The 12864-nt window shown below is 40.6% G+C and overlaps 1 protein-coding gene across 5 annotated transcripts in view; it reads right to left on the bottom strand.

Moving 5' to 3' along the window:
• The window catches only part of LOC118413041 (fibrous sheath-interacting protein 1-like), a 30159-nt gene extending 17364 nt beyond the window's left edge, over window positions 1–12795 (bottom strand). For 2 of the 5 annotated variants that reach the window (XM_035816205.1, XM_035816212.1), the window contains exons 1-8: window positions 12623–12795; window positions 11218–11410; window positions 10179–10404; window positions 8750–8883; window positions 8204–8316; window positions 7449–7561; window positions 6896–7027; window positions 6491–6654 (exon numbers count right to left, since the gene is read on the bottom strand). In XM_035816205.1, the coding sequence (XP_035672098.1) occupies window positions 6491–6654; window positions 6896–7027; window positions 7449–7561; window positions 8204–8316; window positions 8750–8883; window positions 10179–10404; window positions 11218–11385 (1050 nt within the window). In that variant the 5' untranslated portion in view covers window positions 11386–11410; window positions 12623–12795. Of the gene's footprint in view, window positions 1–6490; window positions 6655–6895; window positions 7028–7448; window positions 7562–8203; window positions 8317–8749; window positions 8884–10178; window positions 10405–11217; window positions 11415–12622 lie in introns of all 5 variants that reach the window. The other 3 variants (XM_035816184.1, XM_035816198.1, XM_035816191.1) reach the window with 2 other exon arrangements.
• Window positions 12796–12864: the final 69 nt, after the last annotated feature.

The following is a 12864-nucleotide window of genomic DNA, read 5'->3' as shown; positions in this document are numbered from 1 at the left end:
CAACACATAGGTAGGATATCAGGAACTGAAGAAGAATACTTTGAGCACCTCCTGTCATTTCTATACAGCTACAGCTATGCCAAAGTTACATTTCATTTTGTCCTGTAGAATGTGTTGTGCCGAATAGCCAGGCCTCCAAAAAAGGTTATGTGACTACCTTTTGTACCTTTTCCTTTTACAGCCATACAAAGGTCATGTACATGAAATTATCAGTTAAATCTATGTTAAGTAACTGTAATCTATTGATAGCAATTGGCTTATGAAACTACACATTTCTGTTAATTGCACAAAATCCCCAAATCCCAAACCGGTATGGTCCAGCTCAATAACTTTGTATTGTTACACTACCCAGTTAATTGCACGAAATATGCTAGAAAATGGGGAGTGCAATAAAATGGCTTCTATTGTACTTTGCTTTTCCCCTTGCAGTGAGGGGTGGGCACATGATTGCTGTGTTTTAAGTTTGCAGTGAAGCAAAAGAGAAGGCAGAGTGTTGAAGACAGAATGTTCACAGTGTGAGGAGCTTGCGGTGGAGAGGTTAGCTTGTGGTGGAGAGGTCACGAAAAAAAAAAAAAAAACATAAAACTGCCGCCAATATTTTACAATTTACAGTAATAGCTATGCTACATTACTGTGTGATACTTTCTTGACATGGAAATTCTGTGTGGGAACACTTTCCCCCCCAAAATTACATTATACTATTTATAGTGAACTGCATCGGTCATTCGTACTACCAACAAAGGGCAAGATTAACATTGTCACGTATCGATAGAAATAGACAGTAATAGACCAAGCACGTCCTTGGTTAGACAAGCCCTTTCTATTGTAATTTGTGGTGAAGTATTTACGTTGCGGTTGGTGAACATTTGTGGCCTTGCTCTTTAAGTTACCTCCCAAGCCATGTGCGGTACTCTATCTACAAAAATGTTAATTGTTCATTACTGTTTTCAGCCTCAATGAACGTTACACAAAAGATACTACCAACTATTTCAAATAACAATGCAGAAAATATGTCAAGACGTTGCTGTGCAAGCAACCTTCTTAACCTCTTCATGAGCAATTTAGAGCCTTTTTGCCGTCTATTGTCTGTCAGCAGAAATGCATACCTCACAGGTCACAGTATCATGCTAAATATTTGTGTTATTTCTTGCCTTTGTTTGCCATTGTATTGAGTATGAATACCTCTGGGAGCCATAGTTTGAATAGTTTTAATGTCATACAAAAAGACTTTAAGTACTTGAACATGTTGTTTGCTGACAAAGTAAAATCTATGTTTTACATTCTGGTGTTGTGTAAGCTTAGGTTGAATACACCTACAGAGTACAGTCAGCAGTGGCGTACTGTTGCTACAACATAGACATGATTATCGTTCCAATTAACTTTTGTGGGAAAGTATCATCCAAAACTGGTAATACCAGAGAGCATGAGGCCAAAGTTAAGTCGGTAAGAATGAGACGTAATCCCTTAATTCGTGATGCTGGCCGGTTCGTCGTTATCACTTCCAGCAGCCAGGCTTTACCTTTGACCCTGCTCACCTGCTGAAAAGGTGGTGGAATACCTGTGTAATTATGGTTTGATTTGTTGGGGAGGCCAGACTGATGGATTAATGACACGGTGTTAGCTGTGCGTGAGTGGGACTGCTGCACGCAGGGCTGGGCCCATCTCACACATCATTACATCTGATCAAGTCTCATCGTACTCTGTTATTAGGGGTAATTATGCACTGGGACAGAAAGGACCATCTCGAGTACTGCCCAAAGGTTAATTACCTCCTTAGGACATTGTAACAACTGGAGACATGCAAACGACTCATTATTGAAAAGATCCACCATGTTCAACTCCAGTTATACAAGCTGTTGTCACCGAAGGACACATACAGAGATTACTGGTACAGAGCTACAAAGGGTATACTGTAAATGTTTTAAAGTTCGCGGGGACTTAATTTCGCGGTAGCGGGAAAAAGCATTTTTCGCGGTGGATTTAAGTTCGCGGTAACACCATAGACTGCAATCTAATATCATGATAGAATAATATTCGCGGTGGTTTTAAATTCGCGGTGAAGTGGTCACCGCAAAAACTGCGAACATTAATCCACCGCAAACATTTCTGCATTTACAGTAACTGCATAATCCAAGATGGATACTGCTCAGGCTGTTACATCCTATAATGGGATTAAGCTAGTTTGTCCGACATCCATTAGGGCACCCCCCTCCCAACACAGCAGCTTTCCTCCAGAAAGCCTCTTGCGTACTACAGATGGGATGGGACACCACAAGCAAATTTTCGTCTCAGGACTGAGGGATTGGTACTGGAGAGAGCGCTGGAACGCCAGTACTAGACTTAAGTGCTGATGATGTACATATAGAATACAACACGGTGTATTCCAAATCACCCGAGGTACAAGCTCAACCGCGGGAAGGATCGCCCAACGGGAGGGCTGGGACCAAGCGTGATGCGGAATACACCGTGCTGTATTTTATTTATGTCATACTCACCTGAGAAAACACAAGTTTCGATATAAAATGCACCAGAAGTTGAGAAAATGTTGTGTCCTCAAACAAAAAATTGTAACAACAGCAATTCTAACGTCCGAATCTGGTATTCGAATTGTCAACCGCACTTGGCCCGCCCAAAGTGGTTCGATTTACTCGAAGGAAGCCCATGTGATACAACTTCGAGCCTGTATGATACAGAAAGTTATCACACAGTCCGGAACACCTGTATCGAACGTTTTCGCGGACCAGGTATGACATAAAAATGAAATACAACACGGTGTATTCCGTATCACCCAAGGTCCCAGCCCGATTGGAAGTAGGATCACCCAATGGCCGCAGGCGATCCAACCTGCAGGAGGGCGATCCGACCCGTAGGAGGGCTGGGTACTGTAAATGTATCTAAGTTCGCAGGGATTTAATTTCGCGGTAGCGGGAAAAGGGTCATTTCGGGGTGGTTTTAAGTTTGCAGTATCTTATTCAGATTATGTCCATCCGAGAAAGTACATTTCGATGCAAAATGTACTGACAGTTGAGAAAATTTGGTGTCCTCAAATAAAAACTGCAACAGCAAAAATTCCAATGTCAAAATCGGGCATTTGAATTTGCACTTAATGGCATGCACAGACTACGTTTTTTCGATGGAAGCCTGTGTGATACAACTTCGAAACCCGTGTGATACGGCTTTTTATCGCCCAATCCGGAACACTGTATTGAACATTATCGCGCCCAGGTATGACATAAATGTAGGTAGCATGCAGACATTCCTTAGGGTGAACTTCACGCCAATGTCAACAGCATTATTCATGCCATAACTTTTGTTGGTGCGGACGCCAAAGGTGACAAAATCATTAGCTGGAACCTTTGTTTATTCACGAGGAGCTGAAACGGGCCGCTCGTCATTGACCTTATCGTGTTATATCAAGGACGTCTAAACCTCCTTGGTTATCATACACATGAATATGAGCCACTGGTATGTCCATTTCTAACTGTGACAAGTCTCGTACTCTGTACCTATGTGCATCTATAAGAATATTGGGGGTAGGATCTCAAACAATGCCTAATGCTACATTCAGTGGGGCTGCCTTTGCATCACACTAAATTCTGGGCATTCTGGGAAAATTAAGATAGCTGGCAATGCTTAACAGTAAATCCAGGGATTGTTCCATTATGTTCATGGGGTATCTAGCAGACTAGGCTGTGAAACAACCCAACCCTCCATAAGATCTTGTGACATGAAGAATTCATCCATGTTTAACGATGAATCTAGGATAACAAATATAACGTAGAGTTGAAGTGACCAATTACTACATTTCACAAATGAATTACTGACAATAATGCATCATATTGAATTAGAGCAAGCTGACTATGATTTACAGTGAATCAAAATTGCTCCTATATCTCACCTCACAATATTAAGGTATGCAGACCCTCTTATTTGATAGCAGGTGGCAAAATGAGCTTAACATCATCAAAATGGTATGTAATTTAGAAGAAATCATGTGGTTCAAATTTTGGTTCTTGAGTCTCTGAATACAATCGTTCTTCATAATGTTCCTGTCAGAACACCGCAATTTAGAAAGCTGGTTGTAATTCAAAGAAAAAACCTTGGATAGGAGAAAAACATACACACTCACACAACTTTCCTACAGCTGGACCAACACATGGCAGTGAACATAACAGTGTTGATACAAGAAGTGTGTCAGATGGGAGAAGGTCAAGATCACAGAAATGGTGCTAAAGGTAAAAAGAAAGGCAGCATTAGTCATTATTTCTTCCTATATAACTTCATGTCCATCAATGCCTGTCTCCTGGCTACAAGTCTGGATTTTACAATATCAAGTTGAAGTAGATCCCATCATGAAGTAATCACGGTGCTTCCTGGCATGTGTGGAATTCTGGAGCTGCACACACGGCCCAGCCTGGGCACACCCTCCCACTGAACCCTGCCCTCCTCCAATTAAGATGTCTAACGCCGGGCTGGTAAGGGATGGTGCAGGACACGGGTTCTGTGTAAACAGAATCACAGCCAGCTCCCAAACAGCCCAGGGCTGCCTGATGAAAGCCACCATCAGCGCATCCAGTACACATCGCTAATACTCCTGACCAACGGAATAACAAACAACGGTCCAAATCTTGGAACGGTTAGATACAAGGACACTCATGGAATGACAAACACCTGTAGGAATTATCACAGGACAGAGCCTGTCCATGTTTAGTACATATTATACCATATTTCAGATTTTGTGACTGCCCTAAATCTGGGGCAAGTCCAAAACTCAGAATGCAATTCAATGATTTACGTTATATAGGCCTGCTAATTGAAATAACACCCTTTTTTGTGATTCAACATAGAAGTCTTCCTGAAAGTTTCTAAGTACCTTCAATTGTTGTTTAGGTTATTTTGATTTTACTCAAAGGGTCACTTCAGAATGGTTATGTTTATACCTGCTAATTGATAAAGCACATTTTTTGTTAATTCAAACATAGAAATCATCCTGAAAGTTTCTTAGTACTCCACTTGTTGTTTAGGTAATTTGATTTTACTCAAAAGATTGCCAATTTCTGGTAGCATTGAGTCTTAAAGGTTGTTTGTAAACATGACTACAAGATTGCGTCACATTCACGTCAAGAATTCTCAAAACACCTCCTCAGTTGCATAAATCTCTGTCACACAAGTTGGAACTTTGGTGCCAAAGTTAATAAGAAACACTTTGGGGACTGGAAAGTGCATTGACATCTCACCGATGACTTTACCACAAAGATCATCGTGGTATAGCTAAGCTGGTACAGCCGGGAAGTGTTTTCCATTGCCGTATCTCTGCTGGGTAACATCTACGGGTTACAGAGAAAACTCACACGGTGGTGACAATTTTTCGACAGCGCACGGTTGGTGGCTGAGAAGACTTCTCTGTTTTCCTGCTCAGTGGAAGATGGGAAAAACACACACCCGTAGGTTTGCTGTGGGCGGGCAAGTCTACCAACCTAGGTTCACTCAAGGGTAAGGCTAACAGCAATCAATACTGAAGAATCCACAGGACCCGAGGCCATCAAAATATCGCAACGCAAGCTAGCTAAACACACCAGAATCACGCACGGATAGAGTTTTGCCAAGAAAAGGAGCAAACCGATGGCAGAGATCACACGAAAAGTCCCAGTTTTGCTCCAAAACATCACTTAGTTATGAGGAGAGCTTGTTGTGGTGAACCACCTGGCATGTTCATCACAGTAACAAATTGTTGTCATGTTTTTAAGATGGCAGTGTCATAACCTTGTCGCAGGTGATGACTTGACATGTTACACGACTATGACTCTCAAATTATACAAAAAAAAAGCTTCTGCAAGCAGTACTTTTCTATAAAGGAAGTAATATCTTGGAAAAATCTTCACAATTTAGTTCCTATATTACCTGTTATAAAAAGTTAGTATACAGATTTTTAGCATTTTGTTGGTTGTAACAATGTTGATGAGACCTTTCACAGCTGGTCTGTAGACTTGGGGTGAACAAATCTTGAAAAACAAAATGTGTAAAAGACGCTGCATGTCCACGCCCCCTTGTAGATTCCGGAAATGTAATTTTGGCCCAGCTTACACTGCCTTAATTATCTTCCCCTTAAACACAGACAAAGGCTCAAACTTCGACAACACCTGGAGTATGATTTGCAACTACCGGTACCAGTATATACTTATTTAAACCACTCATTTGCAATGGAGGAGCCTGTTACAGCATATGTTCAAGACTGTAACTTCTGAAACGCACTAGACACTAATAATTACATGGTGGTTACAACCTTGCTAATTTACAGCCCTATTTATAGTTTGCAACCAACGCAGTTAAATTGATTCTCTTGTTGAAAAGGGCATTTGGCAGTGACCCAGACAACACAATAGACAAGCGCAACTGTAAAATTTTGCCCTGGCTCTGGCTGTGCTTATACTCATAACCGTCAGGGGGCATTCCTTACAACCACAAAAGTCTGTATTACTGTTAGCCTCACCTGAATGTTTCTCTTGATGAAATCGGGTTTCTCTTTGTCTCCAGAACCTTCTCCCTTGCTGCGTGATTGTTTCTTCGACCGTCTTCTTCTTCTTTGATCCTCCTTGCCACTAGCAGCACCTGCAACAGAGCTCTGCTGAGAAGTAGTGCGGGAACTCTGTCCACCTGCCAAGAAAAAATATATACTATTACAAAAATGTAGACATCATACATATATCACATGTATAACAGCAATAACATGAGGCTATGCATGAACAATGTCTTCATTGTTGAATTGGTGCAAGTCAAGCAAAACCCATGTGTTAAGCCTGCCACCTAGGGGAGATTTTCTGAACTGCAAGTCAACCGTCATCAGTCCATCAGAATGCAGCCCTGTTTGACACACCCAGAAGTGTTGTATACTAGCCTGATGTGCCCCTGTGAGAGGGCCTGTCTGTGGTAGCCTGGGTCCCAGCCTTACTGGAGGCAGTGCTCCGTCCATCCTCCTCAGCCTGAGTCTGGAACACTGGCACAAACTCAGGGTTTTCCTCGTAAACAACTGTATGTGTCAACAAAAAACAAAATAATATATCATCAATAACTAGTACAGATGTAGTCTTGTTGGCTCAAGAAAGTGCTACTTTTTAAGAACAGAATGGTTTTCACTGTCTGATATTCTTTGAAACTGCCTGAAAGTAATCTATGAGTTTTTAAAGACTTCTTAATCAAAAGTAATAAACAAGTTCTGTCAATTCACTGTGATTTTACTTTGCAGTAGGAAAGAAAATGTTTTTTGCAGTAGCTTACAGTTTGCAGTCTGGGTGGTAACCTCTTCAATACAGACTTGAAATCACAACAAACATGCTTGTCTTTTGCCCACCTACCTCCTTGTTTCAATTAAAAAAACATAGCAAATACTCCATTTTGTAGCTACCGTAACAGCGTGAGATTAAATTGCTGCAAATTGAAAGCACAGTTACCTTGGTTGTGACTTTCAGGAGGTGCAAGAGCGAGGAACTTCATGGTGTTGTGAGACACCTCCTTCTGCTCATCCCGTCCTTCAGGCTTGATATCACCCATCTCATCCTTCAACCTGACAGAAACACTAAGTCATAAGTTCTTTTTTCTCTTTCTCAAGAGGACATCGTAATTTAAACTTTCCGTTCTTACCAACAAAGCACAAAATATGAATTCCTCTTCACACGACAGCAAAACTTAGTTAGCATCCCAATATTGCCAGTTCTTAATAATTTCAAAATTCGATGTGTAAAGTGGGCATTAGTTTAGATCTCAGTTTAGCAATGATGACACAGTATTGTGGTAATAAAAGGGTCATTGGTTTGTAATTTTTTTACTCATAGCAGAGAAATGAAATTCACTGCGGGGGATCTTATCATAGTAGTCTTAATAGTGGATTACATACATGTACATGTATTTGATTTTGATTTTATTTATTTTGCACAATCTTTAAAAAAGTTAACATAAAACAAATTAAAGGATGAAAGTACATGCAGGGGGGAAGAAAAAAGCCTTGTGGCTTGTACAAAGTCTTCCTCCAAAGTAACAAGATTGAATAGACGTGTAAAAATTATACATTAGACAATAATGTAACCAAAAGAATTATATCAATTAACAAAATGGAAATAAATCATAATAGTTCAATAATTGATAACTAATGCAATATCATAACGGCGAAATGAATGAAATGATGTAATAACTGTAAACATGACATTACCTTTTGAAGAGGTCCATCCGCTGTCTCTTAACTTCTTTCTCCCTTAACATTTTCTTGGCTAAGATACGATCAAGTTTTTCCATCTTTTTAATGGCTGCTCGAAGCTTTGGGTCCTACATGATAAAGAAACAAGAAACGTTGTCTTAGAACTAATTCTAATCCATCCCTTCACCAATGGCATGCATGTAGTTGATCTCTTTCTCTTCAGATTCGTCAATTCAGATCCTTGTACTAGTGCCTAGTGACGCACAGGGCAGCAAGTTTCTTTACCGTTTCAGTAGCAGAGTATATCTTTACAATGAGGGGCTGCTAGACCTTCCCTTTGAAGTTTAACATACTCGACTAGCCTCCTTGAACATGGGACAGCAAATTTACGTCCGTTCTGAAAGAAGGGTGCAGATCCAACCAAGCTTCCCATGATTAGAACAGGGCTCTCCCAGTTACCAACTAATTGGAACAAGCAGCTCAAGTGTAAAGCTGCTACAAGTTGAGGTACAGGGACATTACTCTGGCTAATATTAGTACTGTGATATTGGTAATGATTACCTCAGTGCTCTCATCAGTACCATCTCCTCCACCCTCCCCTTCATCTTGTCCATCAGTGATGGGCAGTGGAGAGTCCGTCCCACTTTCATTAAGAGAAACATCATCATCATCATCGGGTGTTCCATTCTCCCGCCCTGAAAGATATAGAATAAAATCGATTTTTACAACTAAGATCCATTTCATTTTTTTACTTAGGTGGGAGGGATTTGTCCATAGTTCAATGTCAATAAATTAATATATACAGTCAAACCTGCCCAAGACGACCACCCGCGGGACCGGGGAAAAACGGTCGATTTGGACAGGTGGTCGCTGAGAAGAGTATCGACTCAAAATATGCCCGATGCAAAGTATAAATGGTTTCCGTTGTGTTTAATGGCAAATAGCAAGTACTGCACGCACGCAAAGAAGAGAGGTCTTTAATGTCAAATACAACACGCACACTGTAAATTGTAAATTTAACCCCAAGCTTTTATCGAGCTTTTATACGATACAGTGTTTTAAAGCTTAAGTATTTGTACACTAACGTTTCAGACAGTAAGGGAACTTTAATGCTGTCAGTTACCATACAAGCCTTTATGCGTCGAGCGCTATGTTAGATCTGAATTGACTACGGTGCACCTTTCAAATTCGATGCCCGGTACGTCCCGATAGCGTACTTTACCCACGGGTAAATGTACAGTACAGTTGGGCAAAAGCACTCATACGTACAGATCTTCCTTAAAAAGGTATGAGATACACAGGTCTTTCTTTAAAAAAGGATGAGGCTATATACGTTTCAGCATTCGTTCACTTTATAATGATATAACGTTAGATTTAAAAACAAATCTTCTGTAACAACTAAATTCGGATTTTCTTACAACGATTTCGGCACAAAATCGCGCTAGTTATCATAAAAAATCGATGAAAACCTCAATTTTGAAAATGATGTGGTCGTTATGGGTCCCAATTTGGGCCAGTCGCGGTCGCGTTGGCCAGGTGGTCGTTGAGAAAAGGTCGCTTAATGCTTACGTCAATGGGGAAAAAAATCGGGACCGAGAAAAAGCGGTCGAAATGGCCAGGTGGTCGCTGAGAAGAGGTGGTCGCTCGGGCAGGTTTGACTGTACAACGTAGATCGATAAATAAACAAAATCAATGTATGAATGATACTTCTGGATACTACAGTATACATCTAGCACAGAATTCATACAATGCTACCAACAACAGAAGCACTTGTTCCTGTTCTTGAGTTGAGTATGTTGATCCTTATATAACATTTAATGGGAATGGTATCTGAAAAGTATATGAGTACAATGTGACAGGAGATGAAAGTGTCAGCCTATCACAAACGAAAGCCATTGGGTACCCAATACAATGACCTCAGTCGCAGGAGATCAAATGATATTTAGAGGCCACAACTACATACAGCTAGATGTAAATGTAAGATATTAACCTATTGGAATCAACTGGCTGGCTGCTATAGACTTCTGCGCAGCCTCCACCCCAGCCTTGTAGGCTTCCTCCATCTGTCTGCCCAGACTCAGGGCGCCGCTGCGATCATACTGAGGCACGTCAGACAGCTCGCTGGACAGTCGGTACCTGGCGCTCTCCTCTCCACTCTCATTGGCAGAGTCATCTGAGGACAGGTACTCTTCAAGCTCTATATCCTCTTCCTCATACTGAATACAAGAAAGTACAACAGCATGTTGAAAAATAGAAATAAGTCCGAGTCAACACAGTATTAGATTTTTGTGATATCTATAATATATCAATATCATATTACTCGTCATCACTACTGTATTGTAACATAAGATAGTGTGTGGCGTAGGATATCAACCATTTCTTTACCAACACGAGATCGGAATGGCTCAAAATTCAACTTTTACATAAATGCAGGTGCACTTCACCTAAAAATTTAGATGCACAGAAAAAACTTGGCTGCTCAAAGTAGAATATTAGTAAAATGAGATGAGAGGGTGCTCTTGTCCAGACTGGCAGAATCAGAAAGTCCATGTCACTGTGAGACATTCACTTTCTGCATACACAGTGTCAATCTCTAGCCTGGGTACCATCTGGAAAGTAGTTCGCTCTGACTTGCTCTGACTTTTACTATACACTGTATACAGTCGCTTGTCAACTATTCCATCTGGTAACCTTGACATCTCTGATGTCCAAATTTTGGACGAGGGAGCTGATTTGTTCCTACACATCAGCAAATAAAGGAAGCAAGCGTTCTAACACCCGAACGCCCTCCGTCCGCTCGCGGGAGGCCTGTTGTCATCAAACGAGAGCTCTAGAACCCATTCCTTAATTCACCCATTAATTGACATCAACATCAAAAGGTTTGAATGCACAGGTCTCCAGACGGGTTGCAGAAGCGAACATAGGAGCAAACTACTATCCGGATGGTGATAAGGCTAGCCAATCTCTGCAAACTTAAAGGCAGTTACAGCATGTCTGACTTACAATACATTCCCAGTGACATGTCATACCTGCAGCAGTGGAGGCTCTGGGGTGAGGATTTCCAGCGACCCCATGGATGTTCCAGTGTAACTCCTCCTGGAGGAGGCACTACTCAGGGACACCCTGCTGTCGGGACGCGACCGACTGGAACGGGCCGGTTTAGTGATGCTCTCTAGACTGCCTCTGGTGATGTCCATGGCTGACCTTCAGTTTGCCATATCTCTGTCTGGAGTGTCGTAAAAAAAATTGTCAAACTACAGGGCTCGAAATACCACATGCATATGCAAGTTTGTGCATGTAAGATTAGTGTGGTGCAAGTAAGTTTAGACCAAACTTGCACCAGTGCAAGTTACTTTTGTCCTCTAATACCTGACACTGTGACATTAGAAAAAGCTTACAAACACCAAGAATATTATCTGTCATTGAAAGGTAAAAGAAAATAACACTTGATAAAAAAGTCTAAGTTTGTCCATGGAGGTTAGACATCCATGGAGGTTAGACATCCAGGTAAACAATATTTCAAGACAATTCCATCTCTATAATGCTTAAGATCCCTTTGGTGTTGTCTTACCTTGATTTGCATTTAAGTCACATTTGCATACAAGTTAGTGACTTTAATGTTCAACTGGTTTTTCCAGTTATATGTACTTGTTATACTTGTAATGAGTTGTTCTACCACTTCATTCCAGCGATTAGTGATGGATGTCAATCGCGAGGCATGCAAAAGAAATCTATGGATTTTATCGAGTTGTAGACATTGGATTGATCTTTAAATTAAGCCTAAATTCACCTTTTTTGAAACTGTACAATTTAAAACTAAAAAAAAAATGCTATGGAAAAACAAATACTTAAAAGTATCCAAACATGTGGTCTTTATGTATCCCCATTTACTCACATACATTTGCAAACTTTCAGAATAGGAGATAAAGAGTTAACAGTTCACTATTTTGGGTTGTGCAAGTAAGTTTCTTTTGGTGCAAGTTACCTTTTGCTCAACTTGCACTGCTGAGAGTGGATGCTCTTCGTAGTAGGACTACTCTAGCCCTAGTAGTGATACTCGTTATGTGATGATCATACATGACATTGTCCATGTGCATGCAGCAAAGCTATATTTTTCTAGAGTGCTTAGAGTAGAGTTCTTTGTTCTTCGGTTGGGTAGAGTTGGCTCCAGTTAGAACCGCTAGTCAAAAAGGAAACTTAAGCAAAAGCTTCTGTGGGTTAGTAGGTCAATTATAGCTTTTATCCTAAACATTTAATCACTTAAGCATCTTACTATTTTCCTGAAACTTTGATTTTCAAAAATCAGAACTCGAACTCGTTGATGTGATGATGCGAAAAATAAGTCTTCAAAATAGACAATTTGATGAATTTCTAAGGTACGCTGAAAGTTAAAGACTTACACAAGTATACAGTATACTATGTGCGCCAACTTACGTGAAATTGAGGCTTCGTTGAGGACGAAAACTGGAATATACACCTGAAAACAAAAAGTTGGCGTCACATCTCCAGCAGCAACGAAATATTTTCCGCCATTTTCTTGACCTCTGATCTGCGAGCTGCACCATGGGATAATAAAATTAAATGTTATTTTGTACATATCTAGGGTCGTTTTGACATCTAAAGAATTTGTTTACACATCCATTTATCTTTATGGTGAATCTTAAGTACAGAAAATT

This window comes from Branchiostoma floridae, chromosome 1 (assembly GCF_000003815.2).
Source record: "Branchiostoma floridae strain S238N-H82 chromosome 1, Bfl_VNyyK, whole genome shotgun sequence".
In the NCBI taxonomy this organism is placed as follows: Eukaryota; Metazoa; Chordata; class Leptocardii; order Amphioxiformes; family Branchiostomatidae; genus Branchiostoma; species Branchiostoma floridae.
The sequence above is the reverse complement of the archived record's forward strand: the minus strand, read 5'-3'. Positions and strand labels throughout refer to the sequence as shown.